Genomic DNA, 22,140 nt, shown 5'->3' on the forward strand with positions numbered 1-22,140 from the left:
AGCAAGACCTAAGTGTAGCCAGATGTTCACTATGGATAGATATGGGTGAGGTCTTGGGTGCAGGGCACTGAGTTCAAAGGTGTCAGGATTTCAGAGCCTGGGTGTTGGAGGGGTGACTCTGATGTTGGGGTTTTATAGGGTTTGGAAAAATAGGGTGTTGTAAGATGGGGGTTTGAGGGAAGGAGGGCTCAGATAGTAAGGGCTATGGATTCCAGAGTAATAGCAAGTAAGGAATGTGGAGAGAGTTGAGAAAAGGACCTAGTGGTTGGGATAAAAAGGGTGATTAGGAACTAGTGTGTGTGTGTGTGTGTGTGTGTGTGTTTGAAGGGGGGAAGGTATGAGGTCCTTGGTAATAGGGGTTAGAGAATGTAGAATAATGCAGGTATACAGCAAGCGATGTTGGGATGTATGAGTAGAAAGGGTCCGGTGTGAGGGAATGGAGAAGGACTCTGGTGCAGGGGATGAAAGTCATGACCAGAAGGCCTGGATATGGGCAGATTGGAATTCAGATGTTGGGGGTATAGAACCCTAAGTATTGGGGTGTGGACAACTGGATGTTGGGGGATTGTGAGGAGCATAGGCCCACAATCGTTGGGGTGTGAGGGAATAGTGCACAGGTGTTGGATTGTGGAGATCTGGATATTGAGGGTATGGATTGTCTGGGCGTGGGGAGGATAGGATTACGAGTGTAAGGGACTGGAGACCAAATGTTAGGGGACAGGGGTCGGGGTGTGGGGGAATGGAAGATCCAAGGAATCCAGGATGTGGGAGCCCTGGTCAGTTTCATCGTCCCTGTCCCACCCCTACAGCCCAAGCCCCTGCAGGGGACAATTCACATGCTCGTGCCCGGCCCAAAATGGCGCCGCGGAATCCCCCTCCCCCCTCCAGGCGCGCCCCCGCGGGTCTAGGCGCGGTCCCGCTTCGGGCACGCGCGCTCCTGCGCTGGGGGATGTTGTGATGGAGAAGCGGCCGCTGAGCCCGACCCAGAGTCCGATCTCCAGCCCCGCTGGTGCCGCCGCCGCCTCCGCTGCAGCCGCCTCTGCCTAGAACCGCCCCGCAGCCCAAGCCCGAACCTGAGCCCGAGCTTTCCGAGCGCCCGCAGCCCCGGGGCCCCTCGCGCTGCAGGTATACCGGACTGGGGGCCCTGCCTTCCCTTCCCCTCCCCATCCCCCTCCATCGCCCTTCCCATCCCCCGCTTCTGCACCGCCCTCCCCTTCCCTCACCCTATCATACGGCCCTCCCCATTTCTGTGCCCCAAACCCCCTTTATACTGCAACGCCCCCCCAATCACAGAGACCAGATTATCTCTACCTTTGATTCTAGCTAAAAGTATTATGATTGCCCTCCATCTCCTCCCTTGACTGACACCCACCCCTTCCCATTTCCTTCCCCATCTCTCTTGTTTTCCCTACTCCACTCTCTACCCACCCACAGCCTTCCCCTTCCATCCACAGCCTTCCCCATCCATCCACCTTGGCCTGCCCTACTGGATACACAGCCCTCCGCTTTCTAGTCTAATTTCTGTTTGCTTTCCCTTCCCCCACTCCCCTCCTTAGGGATCTGCCTTTCCTTCTGGGCTCGAACTAGCACTCCATCCTCTGCCCTCCCTTTTTGTCTCTTTAATCTACTCTTCCCAGGCCCCACTACTCGGCACTCCACCCCCCACCCCATTTTTCCTGAATCTTAGCTTGAGGGTGGTGAAAGCCAGAGGAAGGTGATAGAAGAGGGAGATATGGGAAGGGGGAGAGGATGGTTGGTAAAGAAAGGGGGAAGATGGATAAGGAGGAAGGTGGGAAGGAAGGGGACCCTTAAGGAGTACAGGGAAGAAAAGTCAAGGGATGAAAGGATGAGGATTGAGGACAGTTCAGGAGACACTGAACACGGGCTAATGGGGAGGTAAGGGGAGAGGATACCCGATAAGGTGAGGTAGGAGAAGGTCAGAGGCAAGTGGTTCTGATAAAAAGAGGTCAGGGGGAAAAAGGGTGTGTGTGTGTACATGAGATTTGCTATGGTGGGTCAGACCTATGAACATATTGTCTACATTTTGTTGTCCTTTTGGGGGTGTAGCAGGACACTGGGCCTGCATCCTCAGGGATCCATCTTGGGTTGTAACTGATAGATCTGAAGCCTTCAGATGATTTATATACCTTGGATAGAGCATATTTAACCCTAAATATGTTTCCCCTTTTAAAACTCAGCTGCCACCCTTTTACAACCTCTTGTTCAGACCTGTAAGACCTATGGATATAGTCTGTCTATGCATCCCTGACTTTCCAATAATCAGGAGAGTTTGATGTCATCAAAAAACTTGGAGTTTCGCTATGCCCTTCTTCATGATTCTAAGAATGGGATATAGTCTCATTTCAGTCATTTTTGAGCAGCCCTACTCTTTGTACTCCATAGTACCTTGCACATAAAAGACCCTTAATAAATCGAATGAATGAATGAATGAATGATGAAGAATTAATTCATATACACCTGCTTATCCCTATCTTGACCCTACCTTATTTCTTGTCTCTAAACTAGCTCTTTATCCGTAATTAATCTAGCCTTTTAGCTTTCTTACCTTTTTTTTTTTTTGGTAGAACCTTGTTAAAGTTTAGGAAATGGTAGATTTTGCCTTTTCATTTCTGAACTCAGTGACCCCTCTTCCTCCTCATTGCCTTCCCAGGGGCCATTTTGTCAATTGCCTTCCTCCCTTCCCTTCATTTATTTTCTTATGGGGGTGGTGGTAGAGTGGGCGGGGAGGATAAGTTTCCTTGCATCTAGATGTCTTCATAATTCTTTCAGGTCCGGGTAACCCAAGTCACTCTTACTACTACTCCTTCCAAATCCATCTCCTTGTCTTATCATTTCTGTACGCCATCAATGACTTGTCAGAAGGGACAGAAATAAACACAGATATATTCAACCAATATTGGGCGTTCCCAAATTCTTAGTACAATTTCAAGCTTTCATAGCTATTAATTAAGTAAGCTCTTACTAAGTGCTAAGCTTTATATAGGAATAGAAATAAGTTTGGAGGCTGTAAGTATCTTGATGACAGGGTTGCTAGTAATGAAATATCTTTAAGTTATTATTGAAATAGAAAATTGGAGGGGGGGAAGTCATCTTATTTGATATTTATATCTCCTCAGGCCCTAGATCAATGTCTGGATTTGGAGAATTGAATTAAGTTGAGGTATGTTCCTGTCCCCAAGGTATCTCTATTTTCTGTACTTTTGTTGGAGAAACTACCTAAGAAGAGAGAGCATAATGAAAGGCACAGGATTTGGACTTAGGAATCCTGGTTTCAGATCCTGACTCTGACACTCTTGACCCTGAACAAATTGCTTACCTCTCTAGGCCTCACTTTTCTCATCTGTAAAATGGAGTAGTTGAACTACATGGTCTCCAAGATCCCTTCCATCACTGTCTTAGATCCTTAATCTTCTGAAGTTAAGTATCAAATGAATGGAATAAACAATAAACAATGAAATAAACAAAACTCCCTTTTAGAGGAGGGAGAGGTTTTTTGGGTAGATTGGGGTTAGATGGAGATGGTTTCATGGACTGGGTCTTGAAGGTTAAATAGGATTTAGGTAATAGAAAAGAAGGGTGTAAGAATGGCGTTCTGGGCTAGGGAGAAATGTATCAGTACCCAAAGGTAAGGAGGTGGTTAGGGGAGTGAAGGGACTCTCTGGTGGGAGTGGGATGGGGTGGGGAAGTGTTATCTTAGTAAATGGCAGGAAGAAAAACAAACAACAGAAGGGTAGGCTAGAGGCAGGGGATGGAAGGGCCTTGAATGCTAAGTTAAGGAATTGGGACTTTCTCTTGTCTATGGTAGTTACCAGAAGTTCTTGAGGCAAAGTATAACATGATGAAAGTAGGTACCCACCTTAGGAAAATCAGAATGTCAGCTCTTTGGTAGGAAAGATTGGAGGCAGGGAGTGACCGAAAGTAAAGAGACTTTTGCAAGAGGTGCTTGGAAATTGATGTATGAGGTAAGAGTTGGTGAGGATTTGGCCAAGGCTGCTGATAGTTAGGGATGGAGAAGAGGGGGCAGAGATGTTAGGATCATGGAATTTAAGACCTAAAGAGGCCTTAGTAATCTCCCAATTTGAGCTCCTTGTTTTGCAATGAGAAAAATGAGATACAGAGAGGTGAAGTAATTTCTCCAAGGTCACGTGGGTCAAAGGGGGCATAGTTAGGATTTAGACCTAGGTCCTCTGACTCCAAACTCAGAGCTCTTTCCATTACCACGATAGTCCTCATTTGAAGGAAACCTTCAGAGGATTTTTGTTTGTTCCTGATTGGATGTGAAGGCTACGGATGGAACCAGAGCACACACGTGCCCATATCCAGTTCCACCTTTGCAGTGGAAGCTGCCCTGACTTCCCCAGCTCACATTGATTTCTCCTCTGACTCCCTATAGCACTTCTTCTCTTCAAGGGATGGTTCAAGTGACTTTTAAAGGTCCCTCCTAACCCTCTTAAGTCATTTGGCTTCTAATACATAGTGCCCTGTATTGGCATTTCTCATTTCACGTGTATGTCAGAAGATGTAAATGTCCGCTTGCTTGCTCCTTGAAATCAGAAACCAAGTATAATTCCCTTGTATGTCCCCAGCCCTAGGTTCAGGGTCCTACACAGGTTATGTGATCAGTAAGTATCTGGTGTCGATCCTAGGGAGTCAGACAGACACATACAGACTAATAGATGATCAAAACCTAGGAATGGATGAAGGGGAGAAGCTCTTAGGTCCACAAAAAGAAGAGGAAGAGACTAGGAGAAAGGAAACATTTAGGATAGAGTATAGGGAGGAGGGGAAGATCAAAGGAAGTGGGAGGCTGGGAATTAAGGGAAAAGCTCGGGGTCTAAGAGAAGCTTGATGGCTTAGCAGATAGGGCCTGTTCAGGAAGACTCATCTTCCTGAGCTCAAATCTGGCCTTAGACACTTACTAGCTGTGTGACCCTAGGCAAGTCACTTAATCCTGTTTGCCTCAGTTTCCTCATCTGTAAAATGAGCTAGAGAAGGAAATGGCAAACCACTCCAGTCTCTTTGCCAAGAAAACCCCAAAGGTTCACGAAGAGTTAGACATGACTGAAACAACTGAACAACAGCTAGGGGGTGAAGAGATGGTATTGGGCCCCACAGTCTGGAGGGATTAGGTATAGAAATGATCAGGGCCTTGTTCAGTGCTGGGGGTGGTGGTGTGGGGCCATACTACCTACCTACCACATTCCCTAAAATGTACATCAAAGTTTTCATGCGTATTCGCCTCCACTCCACCCCTAGCACCATCCCTTGTACATTGAGTTCAAGCTGGACAAGGCCTGAAGGCTGATTGTGAAGGATTTGTTAGAGTAACCCAGGCTGTGACAGAGAGGTCATTGTGTGGGTGCTCAGCTGCCTGAAGCTGTGGGTAGTGGATAGGGGGGTGGGGTGCTTCTCCAGAGAAGTCTGTGTCTTAAGAAGGAAATGACTGTGCTGGTCTCTGAGCCTAGGCCTTCCAGAGGGAGCAACAGCAGGGTGGGTTGATCCAGTGACTCTGTACCGAGGGGGTGTTGGAGGTGAAGGCCCCTGGAAGGAGGAGACTAGATCTTCAAGGAGATTAAGGGAGGGGGATGAAGACTATTATAACCTTCTCCTCAACCCCTGTAGATGCCCTCTTCCGTTGACACTCGATAGCTCCTGTAGACAAGTCACCACCCTTAGTCTACTGTAGCACTCTGGTGAGGCCCAGAGAAACCCAGTGTCCTATCTAGAAGGGTGGGGGAGGAGCTTCATCTTCATCATCCTCATTATCATCATCATGCCCATTTCTAGAAAGCTTAAGGTTTACAGAATATTTTCTTCATAGAAAGCAAGAAAGTGGGCATTTCAAGTATTATGTCCATTTAATGGAAAAAAGCGGAAGCTCAAAGAGAGAATCTGGGCTTCTCACAGTTACTCAGCTAGTTAATGAGAGGCAAAATGGTGTAAGTGAGGGTAGGCCAGACCTGGGTGTTAGGAAGGAAGGAGCACGGTGTGTTGGAAGGAGAGCTGGGGTTGGAATCATAGGACCTGAATTCTAATCCACGTTCCATGACCTACTTCCTTTGTGACTCTGAACAGATCATTTAACCTCTCTTGAGCTCAGTTTCCTCATCTATAAAATGAGAAGGAGGGTTGGAGTTAGTGATCTCTAAGGGCCCTTCCAGCTCTTCATCTGTGTGCTATGATCAAGACTGGGTTCAAGTCTCAGTTCCAAAATTAGCTTTGTGATATGGAGGAAGTTCTTTAACCTCTCCGAGCTTCAGTTTTCTCCTCTTTATGGCATTTATAGCATCATAATATTATAATTTTATAGGCTCATTTTAGGGCAGAATACTTGTACTACTTCCCTCATAGGTTTGTTGTTAGGAAAGTGTTATGTAAATAAATATTAAAGTTCAATGACAGTGCTAGTTATTATTGTTATTATTATTAATAAAGTGATCAGAGCCAGGATTCAATCTTGGGTGTCTCCTGACTTCAAGCTCATGTTATTTCCATTCTTTTCCACTGTCCCTCAGTTAATGATGGTCTCTTTTCCCCCATCTCCTTGCCAGGAAGACCTGCCGTGGGCCATGTCTGCATCGTTGAGTCCTCAGCCTGATGTGGTGAATGACAACAGCCGTGTGGGCCCAGTGCTGAGCCTGGCACTGCCCCTGCAGGCTGCCCATAACCAGCTCCTGAACGCCAAGCTACAAAGTGTGGCAGCAGCACCCAAGGGCCTCCGCAGCGCCATGGGAGAAGGTGGTGGGGCTGAGTCAGGCCCAGCCAATGCAAAGTGGGTGAAGGAGGGTCAGAACCAGCTACGACGGGCAGCCACAGCCCACCAAGACCAGAACCGGAACATGACCCTGGGTGGAGAACCGGCACCTACTGTAGCCTCCAGCGCCAAAGGCTTACTGCATCTTTACTCAGAATTAGAGATCTCTGCCCGAAATGCTGCCAACTGTGGGCACTTAGGTTCTGGCCTCCTTATTGACCTTGGCCCACCTGAGCCCCAGGCCCTGCCCTGTAGCCAAGAGGAAGAGGAAGGAGAAGAGAAGGCAGCTGGGGAAGAGGAGGAGGAAGAAGAAGAGGAGGAGGAGGAGGAGGAGGAAGAAGAAGACTTGTCCTCCCCCCCTGGGCCTTGTGAACCTCTGGAGCGCAGTGAGGGTAACCCTGCTCAGCGGACCCAACCAGATGGTCCTCGGGATCATAGCAAGAGTGCTAGTCTCCTGTTTGGCATGAGGAACAGTGCAGCCAGTGATGAAGACTCGAGCTGGGCCACCCTATCACAGGGCAGCCCCTCCTATGGCTCCCCAGAGGAAACAGGTACTTCCTGGGCATGGGGAGGGGCAGGGCGATAAGCATCTAAGCAAGAGTGGCCAAGCAGAGATGGCAGGAGAGGTAGTCTCCTTTACCTCCTTTGGCCTCATCCAGGCTACCCCCTGGGCTGGGTTCATTCATTACCCAAGGTGGCCAAAACTCTAAAATGATTTCAAGGAGGAAAAGGCAATAAAGAAAGCTTTGAATGGAGGGCACATATCCCTAATATTTGGAGGTCTGTATCAGGAAGAGTCATAGTTCAGAGTGGCTTAGAGACAGAAAACAGAGGTAGTGATAAATGAGTACTTCTTTGAGTAGAGAATCATAAATATCGGGATATTCAGGAATTATCTTTTAATATTCTCATAAGTGATTCAGAAGGCATGCCCAGTGACATCTTCTCCAGAGCTGCAGAGCACACTAACCTCTTGAGGTTGATGAGATACCACGCCGGTGGGGATACCTAGAAGTAGATCTGCCAAGACTCTGGAAATAGGGAGAAAAGTGGCAGCTAAATTTGAATGTTGGGAGAGTACAAGGAAATGTATTTCAGTGTGAATTACACAGACCACCAGTCAGCCAACCAGTCAACAAGCATTAAGCTCCCAAGCTTATGAGCCAGGCACAGTGGAGATATAAAGAAGGGTCAAAGTAGCCCCTTCCGTCAAGGAGCTTATATTCTAGTGAAAGGGCCAGTCAATCATCATAAACTACTTAGAAGCCCACTGTGTGCTAGCATTGTGGGGGTTATAAGAAAAGAAAACCATAAGCTACCCTAAGGTACCTGAGGGTCACCTGTGGTCTAGTACAACAGGGTGCTAAATTGTATGACTGTGGCCATAAATGTTCAGAAGTCCAGAGATGGCAGAGCTCAGTGTGGCCCATGTTGGTCAAGATGAGTTGGACCCAAGAGAACAGCAGATAAAATCTGGTTAATAATAATAATGATAGTAGTAGTAATAATAGCCAACATTTATATAACCCTTACTATGTGCCAAGCACTGTGCTAAGCACTTGTAATTATTATCTCCCTTAGTGCTCACATCAACCCTGGGATGTATTATCATCCTCACTTTACAGATGAGGAAACTGAGGCAGACAGAGGTTAAGTGACTTGCCTAGGGTCACACAGCTACAAAGTATCTGAGGCTGGATTTGAATTCAGATCTTACTGACTTTAGGCCTAATGCTCTGTTCACTGATCCACTGTAAGGTCACCTAGTTGCCTTACATAAGAAAAAAATGGAAGAAAAAGAATACAAACAGGAGGAATAGCATGGCTAATGGTGCAGAGATAGAAGATGGGCATCATATATTGGTGAGTTATTGAGAAAGACAGTGAGAAGACATCCCTTGCTGTAGGATCTTGGTTGGGGAGTTTTGTGAAGTAAAGCTAAAGAGATATACCAGAAAAAAGCCCAAAGGACATGGTTGGCCGTGTTCCCCAAAGACACGGGCCCAATGTCTTGCTTCAGCCAAAACAAAGCAAAACAAAGCACAGCCCAGGAGGTCAGACATTGTCAGGAAGGAGGTTTGAAACAGCAGAAAATATTTTCTTATTTTTTGTGCAAATGTTCCTCTTGCCTTTGCCAAAGTGTGCTGGTTTCAGGACGTAGTTCAAGGGTAAGGAAATGGGATTGAAGAAGGTAGAGTTGGACAGCTCTGAAGATGGAGATGGTTAAGGAGATTCAGCGGAAGCCTAGAAAGCAAAGTCAGTGGGAAGGTGGGGCGATATGGATGTGGTCCCAAATCCCAGAGATTGTAGCTCCACTGCCCTCCTCTCAAAAATATGTGTGTGTGTGTGTGTGTGTTTGTGTAACAGCTTCCTTCATATTGCTAGGACTCATCTTCGGCCACTGGTAATAAAGGTTCCAGAAAAGGGTGGGATAGTAGATTCCTTTTGGGGTCTGTCAGTGAACATTGGGAATAAATGGGAGGGTGGGTCTGATCGATGATCCTTCTTTGCTACTTAAGAATGGGAGAAGGTTTCGTGAGCAGCCTTCAGGCTGCACTACTCTTCCTTAGGGAGAGTAGACAGTTGTCCCCTCCCTAGCAATGTGACCCAAGCTCAGGGGCTGGGCTTTCCTCCTTCCTTCTTGTCCCCATCCCATCTCCAATCTGGGTCTGCATGCCCATTGGACAGGTATATCCCTCTCCTCCCCAAGGAAATAGTGGAGAGCACAGAGAGGTCTGGAGGGCTGAGTGCCCACTCTAAGGTGATAGCCTTAGGGGGATCTGACAGTAAAAGGGCCCTAGTTTCCCATCCTCAAGCCCTAGACCTCATCCCTCTGTCCTTGATATTGTAGGGGAGAGCAAGGTTTGGAGAGCCTCCAAGCCTTGCTCACCTTCTTCCCTCCTTGGGCACACAACACTGTGTGGTTGCCTAGGAGCCCTGGCTCAGCTCTGGGACCATGCTTGCCCCTCAGCAGTGACTCTCTTGCCTCAGTACCTGCCAGGATTCCCGGTTTCCCCAGCAACCAGAGCTTACGTCACTGGCCTGGGTGTGCTCAGTTGGTCCTGGGGCTCCTGTTGCTGGGGAAACGCAGCAGCCCATCTGGACTCTGGCAGGTGAGTGTGAGAGGTGGGTGCCTTTGGTACAGCCTAGCCAAATGAGGGGTGAATGACACCCCTTTCTTCCTGGCTTGAACCTTCAGGACAGGCAATGCTCATATGCTAACCCCCTCCCTTCCCCCCTTCCCACCCCAAGGGTAAACTGTGAAGGATTGGGATGAGGAGGGTGTCTCCTGGCTCATGTGTGAGGGAGGGGCCCTGAAATCCCCATGGTTAATGTGAGCCATGGGGTCCCTTGAGACCTCTAAAGCCATGTCCCATTGCATTCTGGGAGCTGTAGTTTCTGCAGGGCTCCTGAATGGGGAGCGGGGGAGGTGGTTTAGGGTATCCTGTCTCCTTGGCTGGGCTTTGGGTGTGTGTGGGGAGCTGTGAATGCTTGACGCAGGGAAATGATGGAAATAGCTCAGGCTAGGGATGGGGAGGGGGGATTCTGGGTGGAGGTGTGAGCCGTGAAGGGCTGAAACTGCATTGTAGTGAAGGCAGGGTCCCCATTGCTGCCAGCTAGGCTGCCCCTCCAGCATCGAGTGTTAACCTCTGCTGCCTCCAGCCCCTAGAGGTGAGTGGGGGTGGGATGGGGGAGGTGTGCTGAGTTCCTCCTCCTCTTGGCTTAGAGGGGAGGAAGAAGCCTGGCAGATGGCTCTGCCCTGGTGGGGAGAGGAAAAGGGAGCTGGAGTGGGAGAGGGAGGAGGAGGGGGAGGGGAGCAGCTGTTCTCCGGAGCCCAGTACCAGCACGTAGCACTGTGCTGAAGCCTAGCGGGGCAAGGGAAGAGGACAGTGGGGGCCCCAGGCTGGAGGGGGGCCTGAGGGTGGGAGGGGCCCCAGCCAAGCAGCATGTTTTCTCAAGACTTCTTCCTGGCCATCATCCTACAGGACAGCAGCCCAGGTGAGGGCAAGGATTGAGCCTGGGAGAGTTCCTAGGCAGACTGCTTAGGGTGGAGGCAGTAGGAGGGAAACTAGGGGTGAGAGAGGCGGGGTAAGTAGGGGCTAAGAGTATCACTTACTTTATGACATCTGGGTCAGAGGGAATAAAAAGGTGAAGGATATTGTGTGCATTTGCAGTATGTATACATGCATGTATATGGTATGTGCTTGTGAGCAGTGTACATGCATGACATGTGTGCACTGATAGTCATTGTGGGGGGATTACTTGGTGTGTGGTGGATTTAGAATATGTGTATGGTATGTGCACAGCATGGATGAGATGTGTTTGTAACATGTGTGGGGGGGTATGGGACATGTAACACTATATGAGGTTTTTTTGGGTAGGTATTTGTGTATGTGTGGTTTTTGCACAATGCATATAGACTTGAGTGTGTACATGGTATGTGTGTTGTCTTGGATATATTTACGTGGAGGGTGCTAGTGGGTATGTGATATATGCACAAATAGATATTTGTGCACGTATGTGGGGCATGTGTATACATGTGTATGTGTGTAAGGAAATTCAAGATAGTCATTCCTGAGTTCAGTGTGGTACCTGGCTCCCTGTCTACTTCATGCCCTATACCTGGGCCCATTCTTTTTTCTTTTTTTTTTAACATGATTCATTATTAGTGTGTGGCATATGTATGTATATATGTGTGTGGTTTAAGCACAAATGATCAAATGATGGTATGAATGTGCATGTTTAGTAGTGTGGTCTGTGCATGTTCTCATGATTTGAGCACTAGTGTACATGCCCACATATATGCACACACACATATACACACATGCTCATAGAACAGTCCCAGTGCTGGGAATATGACCTGGGCATGGTGGAGAATGAGCAGTATAATCCTGGACTCTCCATGTACTGTTGCCTAATGCTCTTGGGAAGCCTGTTGGCATCAGTATCCCTGTCTCCAAATGAGAGGACAGGCTAGGCTGTCCAGCCTGACTCCCATCTCCTAGCCCATCATCTTTAACCATAGGCTCAGACCTTAAGCCCTGAGAGCCTAGATTGGTGCTCCCCCTGGGGACAGGCAGACCAGCTGTGAGGTCTAGGATAGGAATTGATGGGATCACCCTGGCAAGAGGTGGGAGGGTAGCAGTTATCCGGACTGTGGAAGGGTAACTTCTTAATCAGCCCATCTCATGGCAGACTCCTTCTGGAACCGGAATTCATTCGAGACGGATTCAGACCTGCCTTCCGGATGGATGAGGGTACAGGACACCTCAGGAACCTATTACTGGCACATCCCAACTGGCACTACCCAGTGGGAGCCCCCTGGCCGGGCCCCACCCTTACAAGGGAGCAGTCCCACTGAGGAGCCTCAGGTGAAGCCTCTCCCCACATAGAGCCACCAATGGGAAGAGCGGCCCCTAAACTGTTCTCCCATCCCTATGTCTTCATAATAACTGGCATTTATATACAAAGCTTTAAGGTTTGCAGAGTTTTTTCCACACATTATTTCAATTTGAACCTCCAAAACCTGTGAGACAAGTATAGTAGTTATTATCCTCATTTTACAGATGAGAAACTGGAAAAAATGTCCATGGTCATTTAACTCCTATTAAGTATCAGAGACAGTATTGGAATCCAGGTCTTCCTAACTGCAAACCTAGCACTGTCTACTCCCTCTGTCCCTGGGCTAGAGCAGTACCCAACCTGAGCAGCTTTTATAACTCTCTTTGAGCCCAGTTGAGTAGGTGGCTAGGGGCTGGGCCCTTGAATGCATGTTTTGGGACTGGGGTGTCAAGTGAGAGGCATTCATTGTACCCACGCCCTCTGTGCCTCTTTCCCTCAGCTCACCTGGACTGGTTTTGGCCACGGGGAGACCTTTGAGGATGGCGAGTTCTGGAAGGTAGGTGAGAAGATTCCTGCTCATGGACAGCGTAAGCCTCTCAGATGATGGGCAGGGAATCCTGGGAGTAAGAGGAGTTACACTGGCTCCTTTCCTATCATTGCCATTTCTCCTTAGGATGTGGCAAGTGAAGAGCCCCCCATGGAGCCGGAAAGGAAGGACTCAGAAGATGGGGCCCTGGCCTTCCAAGCTCTGAACATTGGGTGAGGGGAGGCAAGGGGAAAGAGTCAGGGACTTGAGAGAGTGGGGGATAACTCACTGAAGATGAAGCATGGGGCTTGGGGCCCTTCTGGTGCTGGTGGGGTGAAGCCCTGGGCCCAGCTGAGGTCTAGCTGGGCCTAGGACAGTGGGTTTGTCTCCGGGGATAGGGATGAGAGGGGCGTCTTCTCTGTCACAGATGGTTGATTCTCTGCTCTCCACCCCTAGCACTGGCTTGCCACAAGAGCAGGAGAAGTTACCCCTTCTGAACACCAACCTGGGGGCCAAGGTGAGTTGGCTGGGGATGATCTTATGTGACCAGAGAGAATAGGGAGAAGTCCTCGGGTAGGGGGTGGCTGGAGGCTAGGACCCTACCCTGGATCCAGCCAGGGTCCTCTTGGTCCTCCACATACCCTGGGCAGGCCAAGATTGCTCCCATCTCTGAGGGCTGCATCCTGCCTCACCCTACACTCCCCAGGGCTCCCACACACATGTGCCTTCCCCATGTTCCTCTCCCCCCCCCAAATGCAGTGTTTTGCCGTGCGCTCTCTGGGCTGGGTGGAAATGACTGAAGAGGAGCTAGCCCCTGGACGCAGCAGCGTGGCCGTCAACAACTGCATCCGCCAGCTCTCCTACCACAAACACAACCTGCATGACCCAGCCCAGGGTGGCTGGGGGGAGGTGAGCAGGGGGAGAAATTCGTTCCTGCATCGATTGATGGGGGAAGCTGTGTGTGAGGGAGCCTGCCCACAGGGCCTGGGCCTGCAGTCTGGAGACCAATCCAGAGTGTGCCAGAGCTATCTGTGCAATAAGCCTTCCCCAGCTGCTACTTCACCTCCACCAGGCCTGCGGTGACAGTTGTCTTGTGTGCCCCCCCCCATCCAAGGCAACTGTGGCAGGTGTTATCCCCCCTCCCCCCAAGGCCTGCTCTGACAGGTGCCTAAGGCTGCCTTCTCCTCTCCCTGGGCCTGCCCCGACAGGTGCTCTGTGCTTCTCCCCACCCCCACCCCCAGGGAAAGGACATGCTGCTGCAGCTGGAGGATGAAACGCTGAAGCTGGTGGAGCCCCGTGGACAGACAGTGTTGCATTCACAGCCCATCATCAGCATCCGTGTATGGGGCGTCGGGCGGGACAGTGGAAGGTGTGGGCTCAGGGGCTCCTTGTGGGGGGTAGGATGGGGTCTGCCTGGGGCGAGGGCCTCACCTGGCTCCCAGGGTAGGGCTCCTCTTCCCTAATCATGCTCTTTGCCTCACTTCTGCTGCCGGATCCAGAGAGAGGTATTGTGCTCCTCTATGCCCTAGCCTGCTCCTCGGCCCAGCAGTGCCCACTAAGCTCCTAGCATTTCTCCCCGTTCCCTCATCCTGCCTGCTGTTCCTCTCCTTTGTCTGCAGCATGCCCAGTACACATAAGCTAGGGGTTAGTGCCCTCAGCCCAAAGACACTAGGTTTGAATGATCCTGCTCTGCCAGCTCTTGCCCCACTGACGATGTGGAGTCTGGCAGAGTGGGGAGATGCTGAGTGACCCACCTTCCCCACAGGGACTTTGCCTACGTGGCCCGGGACAAGCTGACCCAGATGCTCAAGTGCCACGTGTTTCGCTGCGAAGCACCTGCCAAGAACATAGCCACCAGTCTGCATGAGATCTGCTCTAAGGCATGCCCCCGGCCCTGGTTCCTGGTCCCTCCTCCCCAGTGGGGGTGGGGGGACCTGCATGGGATATGGGTTCTCTGCTGAATGTGACTCCTGCTGGGGAATCACTGGGAGGCCACCTGTGGGATGAGGGCTCATGAACATCAGGGAACAAAAGACCAGGTAACAAGGTTTCACTCCCACAGATCATGGCTGAGCGCCGAAGTGCCCGCTGCTTAGTGAACAGCCTGTCCTTGGATCACTCCAAAATGGTGGATGTTCCCTTTCAAGGTCAGGGCCTCCTCCAAAACCAGTGCTCATCCAAGCAGGCAGATGGCCCCCTGTACCAGGCCTCTTGGTTTTTGGAGTCCTTGTTGGGTCACACGAGAGACCCCGAGGAAGGAAGAACTCCAGTTGTGGTGGGACAGACAGAGCATTCATGTATTTTCTGTAGAAAACATAGGTCAGAAACATAATACACACAGCTAGCTCCAGCTGTGCACAAATCACTTGGGAAGATTGAGAATCAAAATCAACCAGTCGTATCATTGAAGGGATTTGGATTTGGAGGGAGATGATCTGGGGAAAGCAGAGGATGAGAAGGCCTAGGCCCTGGGATTGTCAGCTGAAATCTTGTCATTGGGTTAGAAACTGTTTCCTATCTGGTAGAGTGGGCTGAGGGCCAAAATTAACATGTCAGACCCATGCTTTCCTTCCCTTCCCCCAGTGGAGTTCCCAGCCCCGAAGAATGAGCTGGTACAGAAGTTCCAAGTCTATTACCTAGGGAATGTGCCTGTTGCTAAGCCAGTGGGTATGTATGTTGTTGTCTGCCCCTAGCCCAGTTGCCCCCTCTTTCCCTACAGAGAGGTCCTTGCCATGCCCCACCCCTATCCATTGACCTCAGTTCAGCAAACCTTCACCCCTTCCTTAAGTGAGGAGAGAGATTTTTTTGAGGCTCCCTCATCTTCCTGGATGCCATTCTCCGGGCACACAATGCAGCCCACCACTAGGACCTTCCAGCACCCACATTCAGCCACTGGAAGGTTGCCCTGGCATGATCACTACAATTCTTCCATTATTCCCTCTCTCTGCCCTTCTCACTTGTGTGGGGGGGGAGGGGTGGGGGCATGGGGAAGGAGGAGCAGAAGTCAAATCCCTGAGCATTCTTTGAATGTCTCCAGCCTAGATCTCGACATCGTGACAGACACCACCTAGTTAAAGGGGTTGGGAAGGTTTGGTCTGAGGAAGAGGCTTAGAAGTCGGGGAACAGAGGAGCTATCATCTGGTGTCTGAGGGGCTGTCACATGTTGCTGTATCCCCAGGGTCCCAGAGGGCAGAACTAGAAGCAATGAGGGGAAGCTGCTGAGAGGCAGATTGAGGCTTGAGGTAGATCTCAGAGAGACAGGAATGAGCACAGAAGAGAGAACGCTAGCCTGAGTCCTCTGTCAGTTTGCATTTTCCACTACTACCTGCTCAGGGTCTTACTCACAGTTAACCCTCCCTCTAACCCACCTTCCCAGCCCCCATGCCTTCTCTGCCCTCAAATACACAGGCTTCCCCATCTTTCAATTTATTTATTTATTTATTTTTTGCTAGGCAGTGGGGTTAAGTGATTTGCCCAGGGTCACACAACTAGTAAATGTCAAATGTCTGAGGCTCGATTTGAACTCAGGTCCTCCTGACTCCAGGCTGGTGCTCTGTCCACTGTGTCCCCTAGCTGCCCCCCCCCCAGCTGCCCCCCCCCCATCTTTCAGTTTTGCTGCTAGCTTATGGTCCCTTCAACCTACCATTCTATTTCCCTCCTCCCTTTGACAGCCAACGTCAGCTTCTCTTAGAGGTCAAAGTTGAACTAATCACATTTCTCCTTTTATTAGAACTTATTTTCATGATTCTCAAATCTCTTATCTCCAGCACTACCTGTCTCATGCATCTTCACCTGCCCAGTGGATAACATTTTCTTACTTGAGAATTTCAATAGCTTCCTACTGCCTATGAAGTAAAGTCTAGCTCGTCCCCTCTGCCCGGCTTGTCGAGTACCCCCATAAACTGGTACCCTGTATCTTTTTAACTGTGGCCCTTTTGCTCCCCAGCGCATAGGGCTCTCTCCAGCCAGGCTGATTGAGCTTGGTTCAAGTTCACAAGCATACCTTACCAATTCTTTCTTCTGCTTTTCCTCCTTTTGTACCACCCAACTCCCCCCCCACCCCAATCCTTGCTGTCTTTCAAGGCCTAGATCAAATCCCGCTTCCCCCATTGCCCAGCTATACTGTTAAAACAGGACTCTCACTCCCTTGACTTCCTCTCTGTAGCACTCCTCGTCAATGCTGCTTCTTAATCTAGACATGAGAATGAGGGCTTCAGTGAGGGTGGTGGCAGTGGGAGATGATGAGAAGGCTACAGACACGACATCGTGTGATGGGATTTGGTGACAGAGCCGTCTTCTGTCCTACCCTTTAACCGAAGGAGATCTGAAAGTTTGGAACCTGGGAGAGTGGTGAGGTCACGTGAGTGTAAGATCACAGACTTGGAGCTAGAGGAGACCTTGGATGCCATTTAGTCTAAACTCCTTTTATGGATGAGGAAACTGAGGTGCAGAGAGATTAAGTGACTTGCCCAGGATCACACAGCTAGCAAATGGTTTGAGTCAGGATTTGAACTTATGTTTTCCTGATCCCAAGTCCAGAATCTATGCACTGTACCAAATAGTGGTAGGGAGGGAAAAGCATTTGTATAGCACCAACTATGTGTCAGGCCCTGTTCTAAGTGCTTTACAAATATCATCTCGTTTGATCCTCATGACAACATGGGAGGTAGGTGCTATTATTATCCTCGTTTTATAGTTGAGGAAACTGAGGCAGACAAAAAGTTAAGTGACTTGCCCAGGGTCATACAGCTAGAAAGTTTCTGAGGTTGAATTTGAACTCAGGTCTTCTTGAATCCAAGCGTCTATTAGGCACTCTAGTATTCCATATCCATTGTGCCACCTAGCTCTTAGAGATCCCTTGTCTAATATACCCTCACTTTACAAAAAAAATAACACAGACCCAGAGAGCTTAAGTACAAGATGGTGAGTGTAGCAGAAACCATTCTGACGTGACTGGGGTCTACTGATCCCTGCTGTGTAGACTTGGGGGATCTGGATTCCAGTATGGATCTGCAAACAACTCACTATGTGACCTCAGCCAATTCAACCTTGACACTCAGTAAATGTTTACTGATTCTCTACTATGTGCAGGACAGTGAGCCTTGGGGCCACAAAGGGGCTACAAAGATGAAAAATAAAGTCTCTTCTGTTAAGGAGCTTACAACCTAATAGATCATAAAATGAAGTCACTTCTTCTCGAGGCCTAAGTTTCCTCCTGTGAATGAGGAAGAACATAAACTGATGCTTCTGAGCTCCCTTCCAGCTCCAGGTTTCTGTGGTTCTAAATGCCTTCTCTTAGATCACATAGCAAGGCCCCAGCAGAGCTGGAGCTAGAACCCAGGCCTCGTCTTCTTATGTGCCAGGCAACTAGATATAGATTGGGAGTCATCTGCTGAGAGATGAGAAAGGGAACTAGGACAGGCAGCGGATGAGTTCTCTTGGGGAGAGAATACTGGACAAGGAGCAGATTCTCAGACGAGGGGCAGTAACAGTGAAGGGACATGAGGGAGAGGAGGAGCCTGGGAAGGATACAGGAGAGGTCAGAGATGAAAGAGGACAGAGCAATGATCTTGGAAGCCAAGACAGTGATCGAGCAGTGTTACATGTCACAGAGAAGATGGGGGCAGCAATGAGGAGGGAGAAAAGATCCCGTGGTCTGGTAAGGAGTGTCTTGAGAAGGCAAATTGTATGTGCCTCCTGCAGTAGTGTGTATGTATTGAGGCAGCATTAAGAATGTTGGATTTGGGATCAGGTAGACCTGGGTTCAGATCTTGCTTCTGACCCAGGGCAAAGTTCTTCACTTCTTGGACCTTGGTGTCTTCATATATAAAACCTGTAGTACCTATCTCTCAAAAGTGAGCCGTGAAGATAATGTATGTGAAGTGCGTGACAAAATTTTAAAGCACTATATAAATTGGGACTGGGTCTTTTATTGTTATAGGGAACTCCCTCTACCTAAGTAGATTGGTCCCTTCTCAGCAACTTCTTCTTAAGCTTTTCCTAGAGCACTGAGAAGGCAAGTGATTTATCCAGGGTCACATAGACAGGATGTATCAGAAGCAGGACCTGAATCTAGGGCTTCCTGGTTCTGAGACCAGCTCACCCCACTGCCTCTTACTACAGAGGATATAACTGACTTGCATGACACAAATATGTTATTATTATTGATAATGGTGGATACTGACTCCTCACAGTGTATTGGGTGGGTGGGTGGGGTGCTGTCTCTTTGGGTCTTCAGGTGTGGATGTGATTAATGGGGCCTTGGAGTCAGTTCTGGCCACCAGCAGCAGGGAGCAGTGGACCCCTAGTCATGTCAGCGTGGCTCCTGCTACACTCACCATCTTGCACCAGCAGGTGAGGCCATGGCTGGAAGGGAAGGAGGGAGATGGCTGATGATGCCAGGCTCTGGTCTCATCAGCTGATTGCCATGGGGGGAGGGGAAGGGTGATTGACTGGGTGACAACTATGGGTGAATTAGTAAAATTTTAAAAACAGATGCTTGTAGCACCTCTCCATATGAAAAACATGCTGCACACAGTAGGCACTTAGTGAATGTAGCTTAGTAATGGCCTCCTCCCATTTCCCTTTAAGATGCAGTGCTAGATCACTGTGGTATGAAATGGTTCTGCCTCACTCTCCCCAAATTTCAATCACAGAATGTCAGATCTATGGAAGGGAGTTCAAAGAGCATCTATTGTTCAATCCCTGTTAGCATAATGAATGCTTTTATACTATCCTTAACAAGTGGTCATCTAGTCTCTGCTTAAGGATCTGTGAAGATGGGGCTGGGGAGGGAAACAAATATTAATCGAGCACCTACTGTGTGTTAGACACTGTGCTGAGTAAGCAATTTACAAAGATTATCTTATTTGATCTTCACAACCTTCCTTATTTCTAAGATAGGTGCTATTATTATCCTCATTTTACAGTTGAGGAAACTGAGGTAAATGGATCGAGTGGTTTGCCTAGGGCCACACATCTAAGAAGTGTTTGAAGTTGGACTTGAACTTGAATCTTCCTGACTCCAGACCCACTGCTCTTACTAACGTGCCACCACCTCCCTGATAGGGAGACCATTAGTACACCCAATGCAGTCCCTCCTCCTCTTGGACAGCTCGTATTGTTAGAAACTTTTCCCTTGTATTGAGCTGAAATCCTCCTTATGCTCTGAATTTTCCTGTCTGGGGCCAAAAAGAGCCAAGTTCTTTTTCTTCTTCTGCATGACAACTCTTCAGATTGTGAAAGATCAGTATCACAAGGCAGTGTGGTGTAGTGGAAAGAGACCTGGCTTTGGAGTCAGAAGACCCAAGTTCACATCCTAACTCTACCACTCACTTTGTGTCATTTTGGCAAGTTGTTTAACCCATGTGGGCCTTGGATTCCTCATCTGTAAAATGAGAGGGCTGGACAAATGATGTCTTAAGCCCATGATCCATTTTCCTCCCCCTCCCCCCTCCCAACCTTCTTGGTTCCAGCAGTTGAGCTTAATGTGATGAGATTTTGAATCCTCTCACTAACCTGGTCATCTTCCTTAGACATCCTTGGATTTGTCAGGGTCCTTACTAAAACATAGTCCCCAGAATGGGACATTTCAGATGTAGTCTGACTGGGGCAGTGGATGGTGAGACTCTCTCCTCCCTTACTTGGGACACTATACTTCTATTAATGTAAACTGAAGTGTGTGGTCCTGTAGAGCTTGTAGTCCACTAAAACCTCCATGTGTTTTCTTGTGCTAAAAAAAAAAAATACAGAGGAGGGGCCTCATCCCTTCTAGGAGTTTTTCACTCTTTCTGTGTCATGACCACCTCAGAATATTTTTAAATGAATAAAATACATGGGATTACCGAGGAAAGCAATTATATTGACTATGATTGTCAAATATAATGACTATCAAAATAATTAAAAAACAAAAAACCACACAACCCTATATGTTTGTAGATCCCAGATTAAGAACCCCTGCTTCAGAGAGCAGTGACAGGGCCATTGAGATCTATGTAGGGGCCTCTTGTCCCCTCTAGAGGTGGTACAGATCTGTAATAATTGCCCATCCTAATTATCCTCCAGACGGAGGCAGTTCTGGGAGAATGCAGGGTACGGTTCCTGTCTTTCCTGGCGGTGGGCAGAGATGTCCACACTTTTGCCTTCATCATGGCTGCTGGTCCTTCCACTTTCTGCTGCCACATGTTCTGGTGTGAGCCCAATGCAGCCAGCCTCTCTGAGGCTGTACAGGCTGCCTGCATGGTGAGTTGGGGGCTGGGGAGAAAGGAAGGGGCTGCCTGCTAGGATTGGGTAGGAGGGAAGACGGGGCTTTACAAGGAGCAAGGTAGGGAATGGGGGTCCCTGGACTGAATAGACAGGCTGAAGACTGACTGCCCATCTCCTTTCCCCCCAGCTTCGGTACCAGAAGTGCCTGGATGCCCGTCCCCAGGCCTCCAGCTCTTGTCTCCCGGCACCCCCTGCGGATTCGGTCGCTCGCCGCGTGGGCTGTACTGTCCGAAAGGGGGTCCAGTCTCTTCTGGGCACACTCAAACCTAAAAGGCTAGGAACCCATACACCCTGAACAGCCTCGCAGGGTATGGATTGGGTCCAGACCATCCCCCAAACTGCTCTGGGGCCCTGGGGAACTCTTAAGATATGGGGTGGGGAGGGGCCCAGGGCAGCCTGTTAGGCCCTTCCTGATGCTGCTCTGGGCCAGGGCCATCTGGCACTGCTTCCCCCACCAGTGGCAGTGGCTCCCTGCTTGGGGGATGGGGAGGAAGGTGGGACTGCAGGCCCACAGGGAAGGAGGAGACTGAAGCATGAAGGTAGAACAAATGGGCCTCATGGCCAGACTCCACAACTGGGCCCCTGTCCTGGGACGCTGATGCAATCCCAGCCCAAGGGTTCCTGTGTCTCTTTGCCACGTGTATCAGTCAGTCTGGGTAGAAAAGATAGGCCTTTGGCCTGGCTTTCCCTTTGCTGGCTGGGCCTGTAGCCCAGAGGCAGTGAGGGTGGGAGTAGGGGAACACCCCTCCTCCTGTTCTGTGGGCACTATTTGTGTTCACTAATAAAGCCTGTCTGTGCGCCCATCCTGATGCCTGCCTAACTGTGGCTTCTGTTGCCTCTCTCGGCCCTGGAGCCATCTCCTCGAGAAGGGAAAAGTTGGACACCTTGTAATAAGGCCATGAGGTCGTTCCCCTAGGCTGGATGCTACTCCTGGCCACACACTGCTCCATCCCATCTTTCCCTCCGCCTTCAGTTGTTGAAGCAATCCTAGGCCGACAATGACTTCATCCCAGAATTTCTTTGAAGAAGCTCTAAAACCTCCCTTCTCTCTTTAGTGAAAGCTGTCAGAGTGACCCATTTGGTGTTCCTTTGTGGTCCCTGTTCTAAGGACCTTGGCACAAGGCCTTCCTAAGTCTGTTTATAGTAGAGGGTATGGAGCCATTAATTAGAAACAGTGATGCAGGGCTTGCTGGGTTTGTGTTTTGTGTTTTGTGGCAGGAAGGGCAGTGCA

The 22,140-nt window shown here is 49.4% G+C and overlaps 1 protein-coding gene across 2 annotated transcripts; it reads left to right on the forward strand.

Annotated features, from left to right (window-relative positions):
• Positions 1 to 1,044: 1,044 nt before the first annotated feature.
• Positions 1,045 to 21,718, forward strand: APBB1 (amyloid beta precursor protein binding family B member 1). 2 transcript variants are annotated; one of them, XM_027864783.1, is made up of 15 exons: positions 1,106 to 1,125; positions 3,138 to 3,181; positions 6,573 to 7,326; positions 11,972 to 12,147; positions 12,618 to 12,674; positions 12,792 to 12,877; positions 13,101 to 13,161; positions 13,404 to 13,553; positions 13,886 to 14,013; positions 14,410 to 14,524; positions 14,707 to 14,791; positions 15,228 to 15,311; positions 18,883 to 18,998; positions 20,709 to 20,885; positions 21,037 to 21,718. In XM_027864783.1, exons 3-15 carry the CDS (start codon positions 6,591 to 6,593, stop codon positions 21,202 to 21,204), a joined length of 2,139 nt encoding a protein of 712 aa, XP_027720584.1. In that variant the 5' UTR covers positions 1,106 to 1,125; positions 3,138 to 3,181; positions 6,573 to 6,590; the 3' UTR covers positions 21,205 to 21,718. The 2 variants fall into 2 exon arrangements, with proteins under 2 accessions (XP_027720583.1, XP_027720584.1); XM_027864782.1 differs by lacking the exon at positions 3,138 to 3,181 and having other exon boundaries at positions 1,045 to 1,125.
• Positions 21,719 to 22,140: the final 422 nt, after the last annotated feature.

The sequence above is a fragment of the Vombatus ursinus genome, unplaced genomic scaffold (assembly GCF_900497805.2).
Source record: "Vombatus ursinus unplaced genomic scaffold, bare-nosed wombat genome assembly UNPS02014775.1, whole genome shotgun sequence".
Lineage (NCBI taxonomy): Eukaryota > Metazoa > Chordata > Mammalia > Diprotodontia > Vombatidae > Vombatus > Vombatus ursinus.